At 43.3% G+C, this 21,592-nt stretch overlaps 2 protein-coding genes across 3 annotated transcripts in view; one reads left to right on the top strand and one right to left on the bottom strand.

The window, feature by feature from the left end:
- Positions 1–21,592, top strand: part of LOC121856939 — a 53,841-nt gene that overhangs the window by 6,228 nt on the left and 26,021 nt on the right. Inside the window, exons 3-8 of one of the 2 annotated variants that reach the window (XM_042352726.1) lie at positions 438–619; positions 1,120–1,267; positions 1,632–1,721; positions 3,593–3,674; positions 4,202–4,338; positions 5,173–5,592. In XM_042352726.1, the coding sequence (XP_042208660.1) occupies positions 438–619; positions 1,120–1,267; positions 1,632–1,721; positions 3,593–3,674; positions 4,202–4,338; positions 5,173–5,575 (1,042 nt within the window). In that variant the 3' untranslated portion in view covers positions 5,576–5,592. Of the gene's footprint in view, positions 1–437; positions 620–1,119; positions 1,268–1,631; positions 1,722–3,592; positions 3,675–4,201; positions 4,339–5,172; positions 5,962–21,592 lie in introns of those variants that run through there. The other variant, XM_042352725.1, reaches the window with a different exon arrangement.
- On the bottom strand, positions 15,173–20,701 carry LOC121856940 (neurogenin-2-like). Its single transcript, XM_042352727.1, has 3 exons — positions 20,652–20,701; positions 17,964–20,440; positions 15,173–16,895 (listed from the first exon to the last, which is right to left on the bottom strand). Exon 2 carries the CDS (start codon positions 18,796–18,798, stop codon positions 18,025–18,027), a length of 774 nt encoding a protein of 257 aa, XP_042208661.1. The 5' UTR covers positions 18,799–20,440; positions 20,652–20,701; the 3' UTR covers positions 15,173–16,895; positions 17,964–18,024.

Here is a 21,592-nt window from a genome sequence, read left to right as displayed (position 1 = left end):
TTGCCTCAGTCTTGGGAGCTACTCATGATAACTGTGTGTGGTGTTGTGATAGAGGCGGGTAACGTGTTGCAAGCATCCTGTGTGTGTGTTCGTGTGTGAGTCTTCAAAGTTGTCTCGTGGGGTTAACAATAAGATTTTCATCACCAAATCCACATTAAACGACAAACAAAAATGGGTTTGAGTCCTAAAGTAGTTGTTGATGTTATTACGAGATGGGTCTTGGCAATAACCTAATAAAGGCTTTCTTGAGTTATCCTTGGTATAACGACTCATTGTTTGTATACCTGCACTGTTTATTTACATTGTATGCATATTTAGGCAATCTATGTATACGTGTTGGGCCAATGTGACAAATAATTTTACTAAATATTTAAATAAATTAATAAATATCTAAAAAAAAAGTCTAAATGAACCGTCTACCCCACGGTGTCTTGTAGGGCCATGCGGACGGTGACTGAGGGAGGGGAGTGGGCGAGACGACGCTTCAGGATGTACTCCCTGTACGCATGGGGCAGCTCCTTCCTCCTTGCCCTCCTGGCCCTCATCATGGAGACACTCCCTGACACCCACAGCGTCATCAGACCCAACTTTAGTGGCACCTGCTGGTTTAAAAATTATCGTACGTGTCTACAGCAGAGAATAGGAGAGTATTGTAATCAGTTTGTATGTGTGCGTGTGTGAGATCTTCAGTCAGGAGTCACTTGACACAAATGCCAACACAGGACTTTTATTCTTTGTTAGTGTTCATCCACACAGCTCAGTGAGTGACCTTGTTATATCAGGTCAAAGATCAAAGAGATGAGAAGGCTCTTGATCTGACCTTATGATTATATAACATCATAGTCTATTATTTATATTATATTATGATGTGGGATTTTGACTACTCCTCAAAGATAAGGTCTGTGTGTGTACGGCATGGTTTGTGTGTACGGCATGGTTTGTGTGTACGGCATGGTTTGTGTGTACGGCATGGTTTGTGTGTGCATTAAGGTTTGTGTGCTCATTAAAATTCAGTAACAATATAACATGACCAGTTTTGTCCATGTAACATTTTGTGTATGTACTGTGTGTGTACTACAGTATATTACAGCTTATTTCGTGTCCGTGTAACCTCTTCAGACAACGCGTCAATGTGGCTGTACTTCTACGGGTGGGTGTTGGCGCTGACGGTGGCCAACGCCCTCTTCTTCATCGGGGTGGCCTTTATCCTCATCCGGTCCCAGAACGACCCCATCCTTCAGCGAACCCGCGAACAGAACCGTGAGAGGTGAGTGTGTGTTCTGTCTTCCTCCCTTCACCCTTATCTCTTACCCTCTCTTCCTTTCCTTCTTGGGATCACCTAATCTAACCTAACCTAATCTAACCTAACCTAACCTAATCTAACCTAACTTTAGATATATGATCCCTTATTTGTGTAGTATTTGATAGTTTGTGTTTACCATCCTAGGATTTCACCGCTGTCGTCCCCATGAAGCACCTCTGGACTGCGCTACACGCTTCTCATGTCCATTAATTACTTCTAGACTTCATAATGTCATCTGTTTATGTATGACTGTATAAGTTGTTTCAGTGTAAATGTATGAATGTTTATGTATATTATGTTATATTGTGACATCTTTTGGTGTTGACAGGATGTGGCTCTACGTCAAGTTGTTCCTGGTGATGGGGGTGGCCTGGCTCGCTGAGGTTATCTCCTGGCAAGAGGGATCCTGTTGGGCATGGTATGTTACTCACTACTCACTCATACGTTACTCACCACTCACTCATACGTCACTCACCACTCATTCATACGTCACTCACCACTCACTCATACGTCACTCACCACTCACTCATACGTTACTCATCGCTCACTCATACGTCACTCACCACTCACTCATACGTCACTCACCACTCACTCATACGTTACTCATCGCTCACTCATACGTCACTCACCACTCACTCATAAATCATATGTCCACAAGTTATAGTGTCCTTTTATAACATAATTGATGTCGGTAAGTTCTGCAACTCTTAAGTGGCAGGTCCTTGAGGTAAACACTTGTTAGTCTGTTCTGTGGTTTATTTCTTTCACACTGTGTGCAGTGACAAGATCTGAGAGGATATTTTCTAAATCTTATCCAGGGGAGAGTCTGGGTACCACTTGGAGGCTACAGTACCTTTAGTTAAGTGGTACGCTTCCCTGTTCAGTGGTTGCAAGCTATCTGTCTCACGAAGTGTCACTTCCTCTTAAGCATGTGTCACCCAGGAAGTGTCACCTCAGAAGAGAGCTGTTAGCAACCCGGTAGCCACACTGTCTAGATACACTGACCTCATGAAAGTTAGACCCTTGGCGAAATTTGATAGCTCAGGCCTGATTTGTTGTAGCTAACTGGCTCGCTCCGGTGTTGTGCTTCCTAAGCACTTCCTGAGAAGGAGGTGCTGAGGTAAACAGTTCATGAAAATTTTTATGTGTACGCATACTGTGTGTATATATATATATATATATATATATATATATATATATATATATATATATATATATATATATATATATATATATATATATATATATATATATATATATATATATATATATATATGTATATATATAAATATATATATATATAAATATATATATATATACATATACATATATACATACAGTATGTGTGTGTGTGTGTATGTGTGAATATTGGGGTGCTGTTTATATAACGCTAAGGTGTTATTACACACAGTGAATTTTGTTTTATAAACACTTTATACTGTACAGTCAGTGTCAATCCATCCTCTCCATGAGGTGCGAACCCCGGGAGTACTGACTCGTGAATCCGAAGCCTTCACCTGATCTAGGGATGACCTGGAGTCTCTAAATATTGTGTCCTTTTACTACTATCATGACCCAATACAGAAGGGATGCATCTGATTATGCTGAACATAAGCATCAAATTTTTAATCTTATATAATAATACCCAAATGTATGTTTCTGTCTGTAACACACTAGGGAAGCTCCTCGTGAAATATATTACCAGACTACTGAATAAAAGTCGGGTCAGGGGAGGGGTGGCGGGTCGGGCATGAAAATCGTTGATGTTAAGTCTACAAATATAACATTATTACACGAATGGGACTTGTGAATTTGGCCTCTTTGTACCCTGCAAAACATCCCTGAAAGGAGGCTGGATTTGCCGATACCCGATCTGAAAAAAGTGGCTACAAACACTTTGGAGATCTCACAGGGTGTTGCCACCAGATGTATGTTAAGTGGATGTATGTTAAGTGGATGTATGTTAAGTGGATGTATGTTAAGTGGATGTATGTTAAGTGGATGTATGTTAAGTGGATGAATGTTAAGTGGATGTATGTTAAGTGGATGTATGTTAAGTGGATGTATGTTAAGTGGATGTATGTTAAGTGGATGTATGTTAAGTGGACGTATGTTAAGTGGATGTATGTTAAGTGGATGTATGTTAAGTGGATGTATGTTAAGTGGATGTATGTTAAGTGGATGTATGTTAAGTGGATGTATGTTAAGTGGATGTATGTTAAGTGGATGTATGTTAAGCAGACACTGCCTGTATATATTATAATACTCACTCACTCTTCATATTGACAGGATCCTGACAGACATCATCAATGCACTGCAAGGCGTCACCATCTTCCTGGTGTTTGTGTGCAAGAAGAACACTCTTAAGAAGGTCAGATTCTAACCTAACCTAACCTAACCTAACCTAACCTAACCTAACCTAACCTAACCTAACACAGGCTGAACAACACGAATTATGTGTAGAAAAAAGTGGTAGTGTGGTGGAGATGGTTGTGGTAGTGTAGATAGAATGATGGATAGATGGATAGATAGATAGATAGATAGATGGATGGATAGATGGATAGACAAATTGATAGATAGATAGATAGATAGATATTCAGTAAAATCTCCACACAAGTTTACATTGATTCAAGATGTATGTAAACAATACAGGTATACAATGCAGGTATACAAACAATGTAAACAGACAGAGCAAAATGGAATGAAAATATAAGGACATAAGGGACGATGATAAAAAAAAATGAGAAAGAAAATAGAAAAAAATAAGAGAGTGTATCACAGGAGAGGGTGACACATGATACCGATATATTCACACATATTAAGTGACATAAGGTCTACATCTTCACTACACTATTACCACGATAACTAATGCTAATAGTGTTGATGGGTGACTTGCAGATCAAGGAACAATGGTGTAGGATGGTGAGGAGAGAACAACATTCACCAGGTTCTGTTATGTCTACGAGTCGCCCTACCATGAGTACCACGTCGGGGAAGAGGACGAGTGATGTGAGCTCCCTCAGACCTAGTGAACAGTGAGTTGTTTAATGTGTGTGTGTGTTGTAGAAGGCTGCCATTTTTCATCCTAAATTAGTACCAGTGTGTTCCTTAATAAGCCATGTTTCTCCCTGTTGTCTATTATTGGATTAGTTGCCCTTAAAGAGATCATTTCCAAGATGCATTAAACATTGTGCAACTTGTTATACGACTATAGATGGTCACTGTGGGGGGAGACGGTGGCTGACACAGTACTCTAAGGCGCCCTATGTCATTCTTCTATGGTTAGTTGTACACCATGGCGACCTGTGGTGTAATGGTCAGCAGGCGAGTGGACCCGGGTTCGATTCCCGGGCAGGGTGAAACTATGGGCAAGTTTCTTTACGCCATTGGCCTCTGTCTACCCAGCAGTAATTGGAAACCTGGATGTTAATCGATTTGTGGATTGTGTTCCGGGGTAATAGTTAGCCAGTGGAGTTGGCGAGTAGTCCGGTCTTCTGGGACTATTCCTTGACACTTGGTCATGCAACTCGTTAACTCAGGGTGACCCTATAGGGCCGGCCATCCTCGTACACGAGGGGCAACCATTATGATTATTATTATATTTGTACAGCACATGACAGTTTGGTGGACCAGTTTATGTATTGGGAGTTGTTACTGATGGGCAAAGTGAAAGTAAAGTATATCATGTTTTGGAAATTAATTCTTGAAGTATTTTTATTGTATTGTTCAGATTCAAAAGTCAAGCAGTTTTATTCCCACTTTAGTTTGTGACTTTGGCTCATATATGAACTTACTATCATAAGATAATAAAATGTGGCCACCTCAGTCTGAAGAGCATGAGTCATATAGTGTTTCACCTTCCCCTGCAGGTTGTGTGCAGTGAAGGTAGACGCCAAAAACTACACTGAGGACATCATAGCCATGGACACCGTGGTGAGGACCAACGGCTCCCAATCAGTACCACCAAGCCCCCAGGAGAACCATTCAACACCATCTAGCCCCCAGGAGCATCTCCCAACACCACCTAACCCCAAGGAGCACCACCCAGCACCACCCAGCCCCCAGGAGCACACTGATTCACTAGCTGAGAGGGAGAGAGATAGATCATCAATCGACACCTATGATGAAACTGATCCCATGATTCCCCCCGCCTTTGTGGGTGACGGCCAGGCTAGTGAAGAGAGAGACCAACCCGAGGATCTGACACCCACTGAAGCTACACCACTGAGGTCCACTGTGCCTCCTTCAGAAACTCCGGAAACACACTTTTGAACTGTACAGGAGATAAGGTACTTGAAACTTAATAGGTCTGCTGAGATGTATGTTTAAGGTTGAGTCTCCTGTAAAGACCTGGACGAGTCGATGATATTCGCCCACTCAGTCATTGTCAGATATACTGACTGTTGGGCAAAAATCAAAATAATCTCTTCTGACTTGTGTTCCATATGTAATATAGTTGACACGCTTTGGCATAGTGTGTTGACTTTTAATGTTTTTAGTGTGTTGAACCCCATAGTTGCATTTTACCACAATTTTGTGTTTAGTGATTGTTGTGTGTTGCTGTACTTGCCAATATTGCTGATATAGAATTTTTTTATGTAAGCTGTAGCACTGTACATGACTTGTCTGAGGAGTACATTATGACATACACTGCTGTAGATGGACTGTGTACACCTTGTATCCTGACCTGACGCAGCATCAGTCTATGAATAATACTTTTATATTTTATGATTTTAATATGAAAGCAACTCTGTGAGAAGTGTGAAGGACACATTGATGTCTTTTGGTTGATATTGACTGATAACCGTTTTTTATGTAGTTGTTTGTTTGTTGATGATTGTGGTGTTATATGACCTTCCCTGTGAGTGGTCATTATAAACATGGATGACACACAGTCAGTGGCCACCACGATCAAAAGCTTGTGTATCTGTCCACCTGATGACTTTGTTCTTACTTACTGTAGATAAAACTCAGCTTGTGTGCTTGAATCTCTGCCCACGTGTGTGTGTGTGTGTGTGTGTGTGTGTGTGTGTGTGTGTGTGTGTGTGTGTGTGTGTGTGTCCCCGCTTATTTTCCCATTACGATTAAACACCTTAATCTAACCTAACCTCTCTTGATCTAACACTAACCTAACCTTCTAGATAACGTTAGAGTGTTTAATATAAGGTGAAATAAGCTGGAGACTAATCTTCACGTGATTCAGATACGGATAAGAAAATGGTGAAGACCCGCATCTACCCCACGTATGACCATGTGTACTCTATATGACTTATGTGGGGCCAGAGCTTATCCTAGTTGTTTGTATATTGACAACATTGTAAAAGGACCAGTACATTCTTAGTACTTGCCGACAGTGTGTAACAGAGAGCCAGTACATGCTCAGTACTTACCAACAGTGTATACCATAGACGTGACCGAGCGACCCGTGACGATGAGGATAAAGTACAGTAGAGTAGTGACCATCACCCTTATTTAATATAAGACTCATTAATGATAATTTCCAGCCACTGAGGATCTTCTGTTCATCCAGCATCTGTACAGTAAAATCTTAGAAGGTTCTGAGAGCTCATTCCACTAAATAGTTAAAGGAATTTACCATAAAGGTTAAAGGTTATGGTTAATTTTATTAACATTTTTACTTGATAATTTTTGAATTTGTAAAAATGTAACCAGAGAAAACGATAAGAGTTGGAGTATTTACTATCCGAATGTACTGCCCCTCCCATATTACACGTTTACACGCATATGTTGGTGGAGATAAGGCGATGTTAATGTTTTTCTTGGTTTATCCTTGTTTGTTAAACTTACTGTTTACCATTGTTTGTGTACCTAAACTGTCTAGGTATGTTGTTTGACTAACACTGTTTGTATACCTACACTGTGTATGTACGAGTGTACAAGTATCTGATGGCTTTGTCGTCTAACCTTATTCGGATTGTCTCACTGTTTACTATTGTTGTATACCTACACAGTACTGCCTCACTTGTAGTACAGTACTTCTGTTTAGTGATTAATTTCCTGCTAGGGAGTCTTATCTTCACAAAACAAACATCTAGGTTAAGATGCTGAAGAAAATAAACTTGGTAGTGAACTTCCCATAAAACAATTACTGTATATAAAAGTTTTATCATCACTGCTTCGTCTATTGTCATACAACAAACAAACATAACAACCAATCGATAGTCCAAACACCTCGTTAAATAACCCCCGCTCATTGATGCCGCCCCTACTGCATCAGGCCTCGAGCAGTGGACAATTTACTCGACGGTCTTAAGTAATTAATGTTTATTGTTTTACTTTTTGTTACTGAAGGTTATTATTTTGTGGTTGGTGGTCCAGTAATAATGTTGTCAGTAAAGTGAGGTTGTGATGGATGATGGTTCAGTATGGGGGAGTAGAGGCTTCAGTTTGGTTCAGTGTGGGGGAGTAGAGGCTTCAGTTTGGTTCAGTATGGGGGAGTAGAGGCTTCAGTTTGGTTCAGTGTGGGGGAGTAGAGGCTTCAGTTTGGTTCAGTATGGGGGAGTCAAGGCTTCAGTTTGGTTCAGTATGGGGGAGTAGAAGCCTTAGTTTGGTTCAGTATGGGGGAGTAGAAGCCTTAGTTTGGTTCAGTATGGGGGAGTAGAGGCCTTAGTTTGGTTCAGTATGGGGGAGTAGAAGCCTTAGTTTGGTTCAGTATGGGGGAGTAGAAGCCTTAGTTTGGTTCAGTATGGGGGAGTAGAAGCCTTAGTTTGGTTCAGTATGGGGGAGTAGAGGCTTTAGTTTGGTTCAGTATAGAGGAGTCGAGGCCTTTAGTCTCACGTCTCCAAGACTCGCACAGAGATTAAGTTTGAGTTGACACACGTGACACGCCACCCTGACGCCTGAACCTGTCTGAGTTAGTATCTGACGCCTCTGCCGGCTGACTGGTACTGTCTAATGCTGGGTGTTGTTGGTTGATCGATACTGCTGCTGGTGACTACTACGTGCTGACGGATAATGGATATTGTTGCTGACGGCTGACCAAGAGATATCTATTTCACGCTGACGGGTGCTAAGGTATATTGCCAGCTGACACAAAACTCCTTTTGTGTACAGGTATGGGCTTATATGTCTAGTGTACTTGGTTTACTTTAGTTTACCTCAGCAAGTTATCGCAAAGTTAGGTGCCGTGTAGTGTACCCCCGTGTACTAGGTGCCGTGTAGTGTGCCCCCGTGTACTAGGTGCCGTGTAGTGTACCCCCGTGTACTAGGTGCCGTGTAGTGTGCCCCCGTGTACTAGGTGCCGTGTAGTGTACCCCCGTGTACTAGGTGCCGTGTAGTGTGCCCCCGTGTACTAGGTGCCGTGTAGTGTGCCCCCGTGTAATAGGTACCGTGTAGTGTACCCCCGTGTACTAGGTGCCGTGTAGTGCACCACTGTTAAATGATTTATTAACACAGGTAAAGTTCCCCCAAAAGTATTGTTAGAATTTCCGTCGCTCCAATATGAAACACTTGACAAAATACTTTAATATGATCCTTAGTGCATCATAAGTTGAACGGTACACCTGCTCGCCATATCAACACCAGCTAGAGATGGTGGTATGATTCAGAGAGGGTTGTCGCCCTTGTATGGCCAACTAAATACTTCTATGTAACAAAAAATCCATTAAGCTATATTAATGTATGTATCGTGCTGGGTAGAAGCAAGGGATGTGTAAACAAGCCACTGACTGATGTTTACAATAACACGCAAGTACTTTAAATGGAAATGGTTCGGATCATCATGACGTCAACGCGGACATTTCACCATTACTTCGCTGTACCAACGGAGTTTCATTCATACCGAGTTTCACAATAAACCAATTCATGTTGTTCACGATATGTCTGATTTATGAAGTGACTGAGCAAATAGTACTTGATGTTTGAGTGAACAGCTCCAGCAATATATACAGGTAATGTATCGGTCGACATAAGATCAGGTTTCAAATAGAGGGAATTGCTGCCAACATAACCCCTCGTCCACCTATATTATGAAGACAGGCATAGGCATAGCGTTTGTATCTATTTACGACATCCACTCTGAATTATGTAATATATGATCTGAAGCCTCGGATGATTCACATCTTCGAGAGCGTATATACTCATTCATGCTCTATGGTCGCGGATGTACAACTACCAACCATTCAGAAACAGGTCGAGTTAACATTGTCGGGAAAGCCTCGAAACACCATCGATCCCATGGCTAATAATATTCTTTTTGGGGACTGTCTATTAGCCACAACATTTCCAGTTAAATATTTTCACGCCGGTAATTTTTAATACTTGATGGATCTTAACAAAAAGTGTTCGGTAAAACCTGAATATACACAAACATTATCCTGTTTCCTTCGTTCATTCAACTTAACCACAAGTCTTCCACAAGGTTCATTTCCTTCAGAGAAAACTTATATAGAATTAAACAAAAACGAGGAATTTATAAACTCACAGTACAGGTGGATTATATAAAATTTGGTAGATAACTGGTGAATTTTCTTTAATGCAAGATGTCAGGACTCCAGTTACGACTCGCATAGCTAAGTTTGATATCGCAGGAGTGACGTGACGAGGTTTAAAGAGTCACAGTACAGTATAGAGGAGGATGGATGACAGCGGCCAAGGTGGATACGAATTATCAATAGCCTCCAGAGTCCTTGGCATGAACGGCAGTGTCCTGCACAACGGCACCCAGTCTGAGTTCTTCCCCATCCAAACGGGGGTAAAATAAGGGTGTGTACTGGCACCAACTGTCTTCCATTTACTTTGCTGCCTTCCTAACTCATTCCAGTGCCAATTTAGCCGGCGGGGTTGATATTCAGTACCGGATGAAGGGTCTTTTCAACATAAGGCGACTCCAGACAGGAACAAAGGTGTCGGCAGCTTCCATTACTGAACTTCAGTATGCAGACGACCTCACCCTTGTTGCTCACACTGAACGCGACCTACAGGAGATCCTGAACACCTACTCTCACCAAAGTAGTCTACGTTCCATCCTCCGAGTTCACTGGGAAGACAAGAGAACAAATGCTTGTACAGTATTCTTCCTGACACCAACTGTAGGAGCATCGGGGCTACCATTATCCAGGAACACCTACGCTGGACTGGCCATGTTACCCGCATGGACGACAGTAGATTGTCAAAGCAGCTACTTTACAGTCACCTAACGATTGGTAAACGTAACGCTGGCGGGCAGCAGAAAAGTATATGGATAGTCTTAAGACAAACCTGAAAAAGTGCCAAATCGACCCCTTCACCTGGGAGATGATCACGCCACAAAGTAATGCTTGGAGGAGTACCAAATGAAAAGGTGTCAATACTTTTGATTTAGCCCGACTGAAAACAGGCGGACAAGCGCCAGCGCCGGAAAGCCGCTGCCGCCGCCCCTCCCGCACTAGATGTAGCCCTTCACACGTGCAACATCTGTGGAAGGCCTTGCCAGTCTTGTATCAGCCTCTCGAGTCACCTCAGAGCTCACCAACGAAGACATCTTTAATAACTTCTATCATTGTATCATATCTGGATGATCGTCATAATCGATTCCGGGTGACAGCAAAGTAGTAGTAGTAGTAGTGAGTGTGTGTGCGAGCACGAATGTTTTTTTATTTGTGTTTATTTGTGTTCATGCTTGTGTATGTCTGTGTTTAGGTTTGTGTACGAGTTTCTCTATACGAACACAACAATACTTCAACTGATTACTAAGTGCATAACTGCAACACGCAGCAATTCATTTTGAAAACACAGATTTCAATAGATATGAAAATAGATATTTAATCTTTCAAAAACCCCAATAAAACTATACGCCTCTATTTTCCTGAAATAATCAATAAATTAGAACGAAAAACGACATACAGGTATTAGTATTTGTTAAAGTCACACCTTCTCTGTTTTCTTTAAAGACATAAGACTAACAATGGTAGATGAACTTAGCCATTTCTTTACTTCACTTATCATTTTCGTCAGTTCGTCTTGTTAGCCTCTTGGGTGGGTGGTTTTGTCTACGTACTGTTACTAGGAGGTAGATATATGCTGTACTGTTTCTCCTCAGGGTTGTTTGACCTTCACAAAACAACAACAACACTAAACTGAGAAGACGTTCGCCGGGTGTTGACATCTTCTTACTTATACTATTAATTTTACTTTTATCCTTTTTGCCACTAATCGGCTCGTTAGCCGCTTGGGCGGTAGGTCACGTCTCTGTTACACACTATTGGCAAGTACTGGGCATGCACTGGCTCCTAGATATATTGGAACCTGGTCCAGTGTTGGTCAAGTCTGGTCTTGAAAGAGCTCACACTCGGTGCCGTCACAACACTCTCTGGCCACAGTTTTCTGGACTTGTGATTTCTTCAATCTTGTGCTGTGACCGCTTGTGGGGCTGGCGTTCGCCAGCTTCAGGTATGGACACTCGACTGATTAATGCTCTTTGAGATGTTTATACACCTCAGTTAGGTCACCCCTTGTCCGTCTGTAGCATAAGCCTGGCAGCTGCAGGCGTTCTAATCTCTCTGGATAACTGTTACTGAGGTGTCGAGGTGCAGGCACCAATCTGGTGGCCCTCCTTTGGACATTTTCAGTCAACTGACAGTCCCATATGTCGGAGACCAGACGGGGTAACAGTATTCCAGGCAGGGAAGCACCCCACTCTTGAAGATCGTTACGAGGGACGAGCCGTCTAGATATCTTAGCAGCCATTTCTTCGACCACTCTTGAAGCTCCCAGAGATCTTTCTGCAGCTCTTCGCAGTCTATTTGGTTTTTAATTTCCCTGAATAATTCATCGTCCCCAAACATTTGTATGGAGGACTGTATAACTTCTGGCATGTCCTTTAGGAAACAACCAAACAACAACGGGCCCAATCGACTGCACTGTGGTACCCCACTTGTCACGGGTACACATAACGATTTCGTACCATTAATCACTGCACACTGCTTGCGATCATGCAGAAAATCTCCGACCCACGCTAGGACACTTTCCCGAATCCTGTACCCTTCCAGTTAAATTATCAGCCTTTCATGGAGTACGCTGTCGAAAGCCTTGACATTTTTTTTATATGTGCCCTGTTCCAAAATTTGGGTCCAGACCGTGTTGGCAGTCCTTTACAAGGTTGTTGTGTAGTAGATGTTCCATAATGGCATCTCCTTTAATGCTCTCAGGTATTTTACACACTATGTTGGTCAGGCTCACCGGTCTATAGTTGTTCGTGGAGTAACGATCGCCTTTCTTGAATATAGGACTCGCATAAGCCGTTTTCCATTCACTGGGGACCTTCTGCTCCTCCAGGCATTTACAAAACAGGATTTTCAGGGGCTCCACAAGCTCGCTGTACAACTCTCTTCGCACTCTGGGGTGCACCATGTCAGGGCAGGGACTCTTATGAACCTTTAGCTTTGACAATTTATTTCTTATACCCTCTTCTGAGAACATAATGTGAGTCAGCACTGTGTTAAACCGTCTGTCCTCAAATGCAGGAAGATTGTTCGCATCCTCTCTGGTCAGAATCTGCATAACTACCACCTTCAAGCCTCAGGTCCGATATGCCTTCTCACGTTTTTAATTTCGACTTTGCGTAGCGGTAAAACGCCTTGGGTTTGACTTGACCTCGCTCGCAGTCCGCCCCTGGAACTCATTTTCAGCCCTTCTAGTCTCTGACTTTGCCTGGTACCTGGATCTGACATACATCCTCGTGTCCTGCTCGAATTTGAGTTTTCTTCTTAACTTTGTCTACCGCCGCATAGTTCATGTGTAGCGGTCTCCTTGTATTCCTGGAGGCACTGGGTTTGGTCTTTGGTATATATTTATCGATCAAATGGTTCACTTTACTGGCTATGATATTCAGCGTAGTGTCTGCGTTCTTATATCTCTCAGTGAGTCAGGCCAGTGAAGACGCCTTTATTCTCCCTCATCACCTCGTAATTACCCTTGTAATATTTGAACCATGGCCTGGTTTTGTCATTAGCCAAGTAACAGTTAAATCTGAAGGACATCGTTACGTGGTGACTGGTGGCAACGGGAGCTAGATGTTCCAGCTTGGCCACCATACCCTCCTCGTTAGTTATGATGAGGTCCAGTGGCTTGGGTCTTAAACATGTTGGAATAGAAAATTGTCTCAGAGTTTCTACGAAAAGAGTAACGGAACTATTAAGGTCATTTGGCGTGGTTTCATTTCTCCAGTCATATCACCCTTGATAAAAGTTCCCCATACAAGGAGGTGGCTAGGGTTGAGCGCCGTTGCGTTGTCAATTAATATTCTTAAGTTCCTTTGGTTCAATAAGCTACAGTTTGGGGATCTGTAGATACACCTGTCAATAAGTGTCTCGCCTTTAGTTTGATTTTATACCACTTTAATTCTTCAAAACCATCGTCCCCCTGCCCTCACCTGGCTGGCTCTAAGATCTTGTCTAGCATAAATAACCACACATTTTTTGCAAGTTGCTTGAGAAAGGTTCGCAAAGGAGTCATATCCGTCTATACTGAACTCTCATTCCTCTGGGTCAATTCTCTTGTTCTTGTACAACAGTTCTACAACTACTACAATATCGGGTTGGAGTACCTTCAGTAGTGTTTCAAACTCCTCTCTCTTATCAAGGAACGTGTCAGTATTAGTGTACATGACTTTCAAGACAGAATTTTGTAGGTAACATCTCTGATCTTGGTAGTGACTCCGGCCCCTCTCTATTCTCAGCAGCTGCAGCGTTTGCCTTATACATTGCATTTTCTGGGGTGTGGTCAGAGATGACATTGTTTACATGGCGCTCGCCTCCCAGAGCGGGTGGGGGAGGGGGGGTGTCCGGCAGTCCCCTGGCTCTGTATTGTTGCACTTGCCTCCACTACCTTCCCCTTGTATATATCCCAAGCACGTCCGTCCCCGATCCTCATCAATCAATCATTACCTTTCTGTGCACCCTTTATGAAATTTCTTATCAACAATAATTGGTATAAGTTAGTTTTAGAGTATCACTTAGTAACTTCATTCCTAACCCCATATACAAGTCATGATCTCAGGCGGGCACTAATTACTGTACGTGATGCCTCAATACTTAAGAACATTGTCACAAATAAGATTAACACAAACAACTAGGTTAAGCTCTGGCCCCACACCAGTCATATAGAGTACACATGGCCATACGTGGGGTAGATGCGGCTCTTCACCATTTTCTTATCCGTATCTGAATCACGTGAAGATTAGTCTCCAGCTTATTTCACCGTATAATTAAACACATTAACGTTACCTAGAAGGTTAGGTTAGTGTTAGGAAAGGTTAGGTTAGCGGTAGGTTAGATTAAGTTGTTTAATCGTATAAACGGGGGACTAATCTTAACGTGATCCGTATATCCTCTTGAGCTTCAAACATGTCTAGAATCACACTCCTGGGTCATTAAGGGTCATATCAGGGGTTAGGTTAGGTCATATCAGGGGTTTAAGGGGTTATATCAGGGGTTTAAGGGGTTATATCAGGGGTTTAAGGAGTTATATCAGGGGTTTTTGGGGTTATATCGGGTTTTATGGGGTTATATCAGGGGTTTATGGGTTATATCAGGGGTTTAAGGGGTAACTAATACATGCTTCTGATGGTAAAAACACACACACACACACACACACACACATAAACACAAACACACAAGCATAAACAGAGAAACATAAACACCCAAACATAAACACAAACACAAACACTCACAAACACGCCCTCTTCTCTGCTCTGCCACTATCAATTCTGCATAAACACAGCCCTCTTCTCTGCTCTGCCACTATCAATTCTGGCAGCTGCAGGAACAGGTTAAGAATAAATGAGAAAAAAAAACCCACAAAGTTTATTTCCTCGTCACTAGGAATAAACTAGAACAAGACAGTGAATGAAATATATAATACAAAGTTGTTGTTTTTTTGTTGACAGTGAGTTAAAAATAAAATACATGGGAGAAGTGAAAAATTATGTACACTGTATAATTTGTATAGATATATTAATGGGTAAATCTGAAAGTATGAGGAACAGGGAAAGACAGAAACTGAAAATGGATGAATGAAATTAAAAAAAAAAAGGTTGTGGTACCTAGAGAGATACAACATAGGGAGGATTGGTAAACACGTTCTTGACAACATATGGAGTGTCGGGCCGTGGTCGCCATCCCTCAGACGAGAAGATGTTGTTTTGATTCCTTTTTTATCAGAGGTTAATTGTTAATGACCCACGTCTATGACTTTTGTTGTTAATTACGTCATATTTACCTTCTCCGTCCGAGTGTCATAGTCATTCACCTGTCCACGTTTCCTGTATAACATAATGCAACACCTGATAACTCTGCCTGCCATAAACTATAGTCCTATGTACATTTTATTCTCTATTATAAATATATATCCACTGAACAAACACCTCATTAAAGCATGTTCTTTCCCTCTGGTCAAAACTGATGCGTATTCAGTTTCTTGGTATGGAGGGAAACGTTGTATTAGTTTTCTCTCGTAAACAAAGAGGCCATGACACTACGAGGCAGATTCACAGCACCAGATATCTGTTAATTAATGGATAGTTTTGTTCACATGTATCAGGGACCTGGTGAATCTTTATCGGGACTTGAACATTTTTCTGTTGTTCACGTGTACAAGAGGATCACCGAGTCTTGGTTTGGATACAGTGGTGAGCCTCCTGATCCTCACATGTAACATTGCTTCTCGTAAACACAGAGGTAATTTTCACGTGTATATGGTGACCGTAAAGTACTGGGAACTGATGCTTTGTTTATTCCAGCGTCTGTCACACTCGAGGGTTAAGATGCATTAGTTTCTCTACTAGTTTGTACTAAGCTTATTTCCTCTCACTGTAGACGACAACATTACCGTCACTTTGATCTTTAACCTCAGTCCTGACCACACTCGGACACCAATACCACAGACTATGAAGTACGCTTAAAATACCTATTATATTTGACCAGACTAAAACACTTATTGAAGCCTCGATAAGGCTGAAGACTCTGTTCTCGGGAGACTGACCAGTGTCGAGTGTGGTATGAGTCAGGACGAGGCCACCAGGTTAATGCCACTTGTAGAAGACCTACCGTACCCGCCCGCTAAACTTTTCACCACTCATTTGAGAACTCGAGAACCTGTTGATCCAGGACTCGTTGATGATCTCCCACCCTCTGACACAGTCCGTGATGGATGACTTGTGACCATTGGTGAGACGAACCACAAGACGGACTGACGCCAGCGTAATTGGTCCTTATTGTCTCACAGCTACACACCTCACTGGTTCACGACCGTGTAGAGACCTGCAAGTAGAGTCTCGGTGAGGGCCTTTGGGACTGATAGTATGGAGTACTTTTTGCTTTCGTCTTTTGCAGGTTTTCGGATATTAGCAAGTGAAGGCTGTTAGGGCTTGTCCACACGGGAGGCTTAGTGGGGGTTGGCTGTGTGAAGGACTAGGGTGCTTGTTTGTATGACGTTCCATGGGGGTCAAATCGTTTGATGATCCTTCAGGATCCACGAGAGTCCTTCAGGGTCCACTGGAGTCCTTCAGTTTCCACGAGAGTCCTTCAGGATCCACGAGAGTCCTTCAGGATCCACGAGAGTCCTTCAGGATCCACGGGAGTCCTCCAGGGTGAATCTACGGGGAGAGATGACGTCAGTTAGATAAAATTCATATCCTAGAATATTCTAAATAATAAACTGTAGAGAAGAAACAGACATACACTACACTTCACCAACGGACATACACTACACTACACCAACGGACATACAGTACACTTCACCAACGGATATACACTACACTTCACCAACGGATATACACTACACTTCACCAACGGACATACACTACACTACACCAACGGACATACAGTACACTTCACCAACGGATATACACTACACTTCACCAACGGACATACACTACACTTCACCAACGGACATACACTACACTTCGCCAACGGACAAACACTACACTTCACCACCAACGGACAAACACTACACTTCACCACCAACGGACATACACTACACTTCACCACCAACGGACATACACTACACTTCACTAATGGGGTGTGGTGGGGGGTGGGGTGGGTTGGGGCGGGGCGTCTCCGTAGAGTTATGTGCATCTTATCAACGCTGAACTCCCTCAGCTGGTGGTCTGTGAACTCTCGGCTAGTGATCTGTGAACTCTCGGCTAGTGATCTGTGAACTCTCGGCTAGTGATCTGTGAACTCTCGGCTAGTGATCTGTAAACTCTCAGCTGGTGATCATCTGTGGGACTAACATCCCTTCAGCTGGCGTGATTCTGTTTGTTTGTGTTCTCTGTAAATAAGACCAGAATTCTTGGTTCACATCAGCTGTAAGTAGTGAAAGAGCCAGTCTATTATTCTAACCCGCAAACGAACCCAAATCTTGCTACTATAACCGTGGATGAGGTTAAGTTAGGTTTGGTTAAGTTAGAACAAGTTAATTTTGAGGTAAGTTAGGATAGGTTAGGTTAGGTTCCCAATCAATCGTTTCTTAATTTAAAATACTATATCTCTTGCTGCGCAATTGGAAAACTAATGTCTCGCAATCTTCCCGCGTCATATATCCAAGAATTTTTTTATCACATCTATTCCTAAACACAGATTTAAAGAATATAGGATGTAGATATGATAGGATATAGGCACTATAGGATGAGAGAGAGAGAGAGAGAGAGACGTCACGTCACCTGGGAGGGTGGTGGTGTAGGCCGCAAGACAGGAGGTGGTGACACTCGTCCCTCTGGTCCACTACCCCAGCAGGAGAGCCTCCCCGTCAGGCGCCAGGATGAGAGAGAAGGGGTCGGCGGCCTCGGGCAATGCTGGGATGTCGTCAAAGGCGTGAAGGTTGTCCTCAAACACACAGCACGAGTCGTCGGAGAGGAGGTCGCTTAGGTCGCTACTTGTGCTGAGGGAGCAACTGATGGGGGAGAAGGAGGTAGAGGGTAGAGGTGAGATAGTGAGGCATTTCTCCACCAAGTGGGTCTGAGGTTGACTGCCGTTCATACCAGATATCGAGGTCAGCTGAGAACCGCTTATGGGGACGTCCTCGAAGTGGAGGTCATCGAAGAAGGAGATATCGCCTGGGTGTCCGTCCTGCAGGATGTGTGAGAGCGCCCTGATGTAGCTGACGGCGAGCCTCAGTGTGGTGATCTTGGTCATGGCCGCCGCTGCTCGACGACTACAGAAGTCTGGTAGGATACGACGGAGAGTCTCAAAGGCATCGTTGATCTCTTTCATGCGGTGTCTCTCTCGGGCGTTGGCGGTCTTCCTGCGGTATTTGGACAGCGGCGGCGGCCTCGACTTCGAGGATTTTGTATCTCTCTGTGACAGCCCTTCTCGTCCTCGGTCTAGCTGTAGTCTCCTCACCACAGACCGAGGACGGAGACCGTACTTCTCTACGGTAAACGACGACGTTCTCCGCTGTCGAGTGTTGTTGTTTGCGTCAGTACACTGTGGCGCCCTACTGCCTTGTCCTGTCAGAGGGTTGAACTCCTCCATTACTCTCTCTTTGTTATCTATCATATTTGTTGCACACTCGCACTAATGCAGCTCTGTTGACGCTACAAACTCTGCATATTGGAAACGTTTTATCGTTATATCAAGAAGGAGAAAGGTTTTCGTGGTCACAATAACCAGACAGTTAGTAGTCCGAAGTAAAGGAATAATACAAAATGATGTGTTCGCTTGTTATCAACGACTTCTCACTTGTCTCTTCACTCAAAGCGACGTCACACGGGTGGTGGCCGGGCTCAGGCACCTGACATGTGAGTCAGCTGACGAGGATGAACAGGGACACACTCCTGTGCGAGTCACTTGACAAAAGTAACCAGAAGGTCCCTCTCACAAGTAACCAGGTCCTCACAAGTAACTGGCCACATATATAACTAACACAGTTTTCCTCTACGCTCAGTTACAGTAATATGTCACCCAAATAATTCTTGGTACATGTGTCTGGTGACAAGGGGAGACAGGAGCACCTCTTGGCCCCCTTGGTGACTCACCAGGTCCTCGTTACACACACACGCAGGACTCTCTTAGTATATCCATCACTGTTATTCATTACCACGGCACATCACTGAGTCCTGTGAAGTCTTACTGTGGCTTGATGGTCAGTAGCCAGAGTTACGTATTCACAACACAGAGTAATAATTTTTCTACATTGTTTACTGGTTCGTTGTCTCTACCAGTCCTCACAACTTTTCCATAACATATCTGTTTGCTATAATTTCTAGCAGGTCTCTTGTTTCACACTCACGAACATTGCTGTCAAATGTTTTAGTTATCCATTAGAATTGTTTTGAATGAGTGAGCAGCCTCCCTTTCTTTTTAACGGTTTAAAGTTTAAGAATCACGAGTAAGGTTTTTCAATACCGAGTCAAGAGACACACATACATACACTCCCCAAGAACGGAGCTGGGTGATACTGTGGCCACCAGGAGTTCTTACATCGTCAGGAGCAGCAATTTCATAATAAAAGTTCATAGATTCTCACCTCCTATTAATTTTTTCCTCCTCGTCGTGCACTGATGATCACGGCTAGGCAAAACACACACACACACACACACAGACCTGAGCTAACTAATACCGTGGCCACAGAAGGAGTCGCTCATACATCGTCAGACGTAGCACTTGGTCATCATCTCTCGTAGCTCCTCTTCTCTCTCTCACTATCAGTTATCATTCTTGTGTTCCTCTTACTTGTTTATTTCCTCCTCCTCCTCATCATCATCATCCCATACGTGTCTTCCATCTCTTAGTTTATTTGTTTATCTTGATCTAAAAATCTTTCACTGGTCTAGGTTAGGTTACACTATTATGGCCTGAGTACAATTTTCTAGTCTTATGGGTTTAGTTAGAGAATTTGAGTACAGTCTGAGTACGGTCTGTTACTTCCTCTGCCTCTACGGGCTGGAGTAGCCAATCACACATACACACTCACACACATACACACACATACAGTCACCGCTGAGGACCATCACCACCGCAGCCTCACAAACACCAGATATTCTTAATTCATTATTGACGCCATTTTGAACATCGTCGTCGTGTCTGACAGTCCTCGTGAAGACTGTCAACAAATGTCTCGATGGAACGCAGTTGTTTTTCCAAGGGAGCTCGTGTGTAAAGGTTCCTCACAGCGGTAGACAGGTCAGTTGGTGGCCTTCTGGAGGATGACGGAGGAAATGTTTGTATCAGGAGACGGAAAATTTGGCGAAATCTTTATTAAATGAAAATAAGTATGATTCAGTTAAGGATAATAATAATAATAATAATAATAATAATAATAATAATAATAATAATATCACAAGACAAACAAAAGCGCCAGAAAAAAATATTAAACATTTAAAAGACGATAAGTATTCAGTCTAGTTCACCTGATTTCAAGACGACGCAGGTAGTGATCCAAGACTTGTGTCGGGGGGGGTTACTGGAGGTCGGAAGGTAGATGTTGACTCTCCAGCGGCTGCGGTAACACTGGCTGGTGCTGGTCTTCTTGCCACTCCCTATCTTCCTTCCTATCCCCTCCCGCACCCTCTGACGTCACACCTATGACATCACACGCATTTCTGACGTCACTGGATCACTACACTTTCATAGACATCACCCCAAGGTGTATCGAGTCCTCATGCACGTTACTACACCTACACAAACGCCACCCCATTCCTCACTACACCCGGAGCAGTAGTGTAGATATTTAATAGACCTACATATTCTACACCCAACCCTGGAAACCCTAGGGTGTAAGAGCTCTATACCTACACAGACACTATCAATATACTTTAAACCATCTCCCGATAGACCTAAGCCCTGGGGGAGGGGAGGAAGGGTGTGGGTGGGACTCGAGGGTGTAGGTGTTCCTCCAGAAGGTCATCAGTACACTTTCACAGACGACACCTTCATCTGGTGATCAGAGACAGACCAACAATGAAGATGTTACACTCTGGTAGGACTCACACAGCGGGGTGTAGCGGTGACTCCTCCTCCATCATCATCACTACTACCATCACCACCACCGCTACTACTACTACTACCACCATCATCACTACTACTACTACCATCATTACTACTACCATCATCATCACCACCACCGCTACTACCATCACCACCACCACTACTACTACTACTACCATCATCACTACTACTACTACTACCATCACCACCACCACCACTACTACCATCATCGCCACCACCACCACTACTACCATCACCACCACCACCACCACCACAGATGACACAATACTGGCCCTCGTCATCTCGCGCCCTCGGGTACGGAAGCTTCCACTGAGCACTGGTTGGTGTTGTCGCCTGTCTAGTG

Source organism: Homarus americanus, unplaced genomic scaffold (assembly GCF_018991925.1).
Source record: "Homarus americanus isolate GMGI-L3 unplaced genomic scaffold, GMGI_Hamer_2.0 scaffold44060, whole genome shotgun sequence".
Lineage (NCBI taxonomy): Eukaryota > Metazoa > Arthropoda > Malacostraca > Decapoda > Nephropidae > Homarus > Homarus americanus.
Note: the sequence above shows the minus strand (reverse complement) of the source record. Positions and strands in the feature narration are given on the sequence as shown.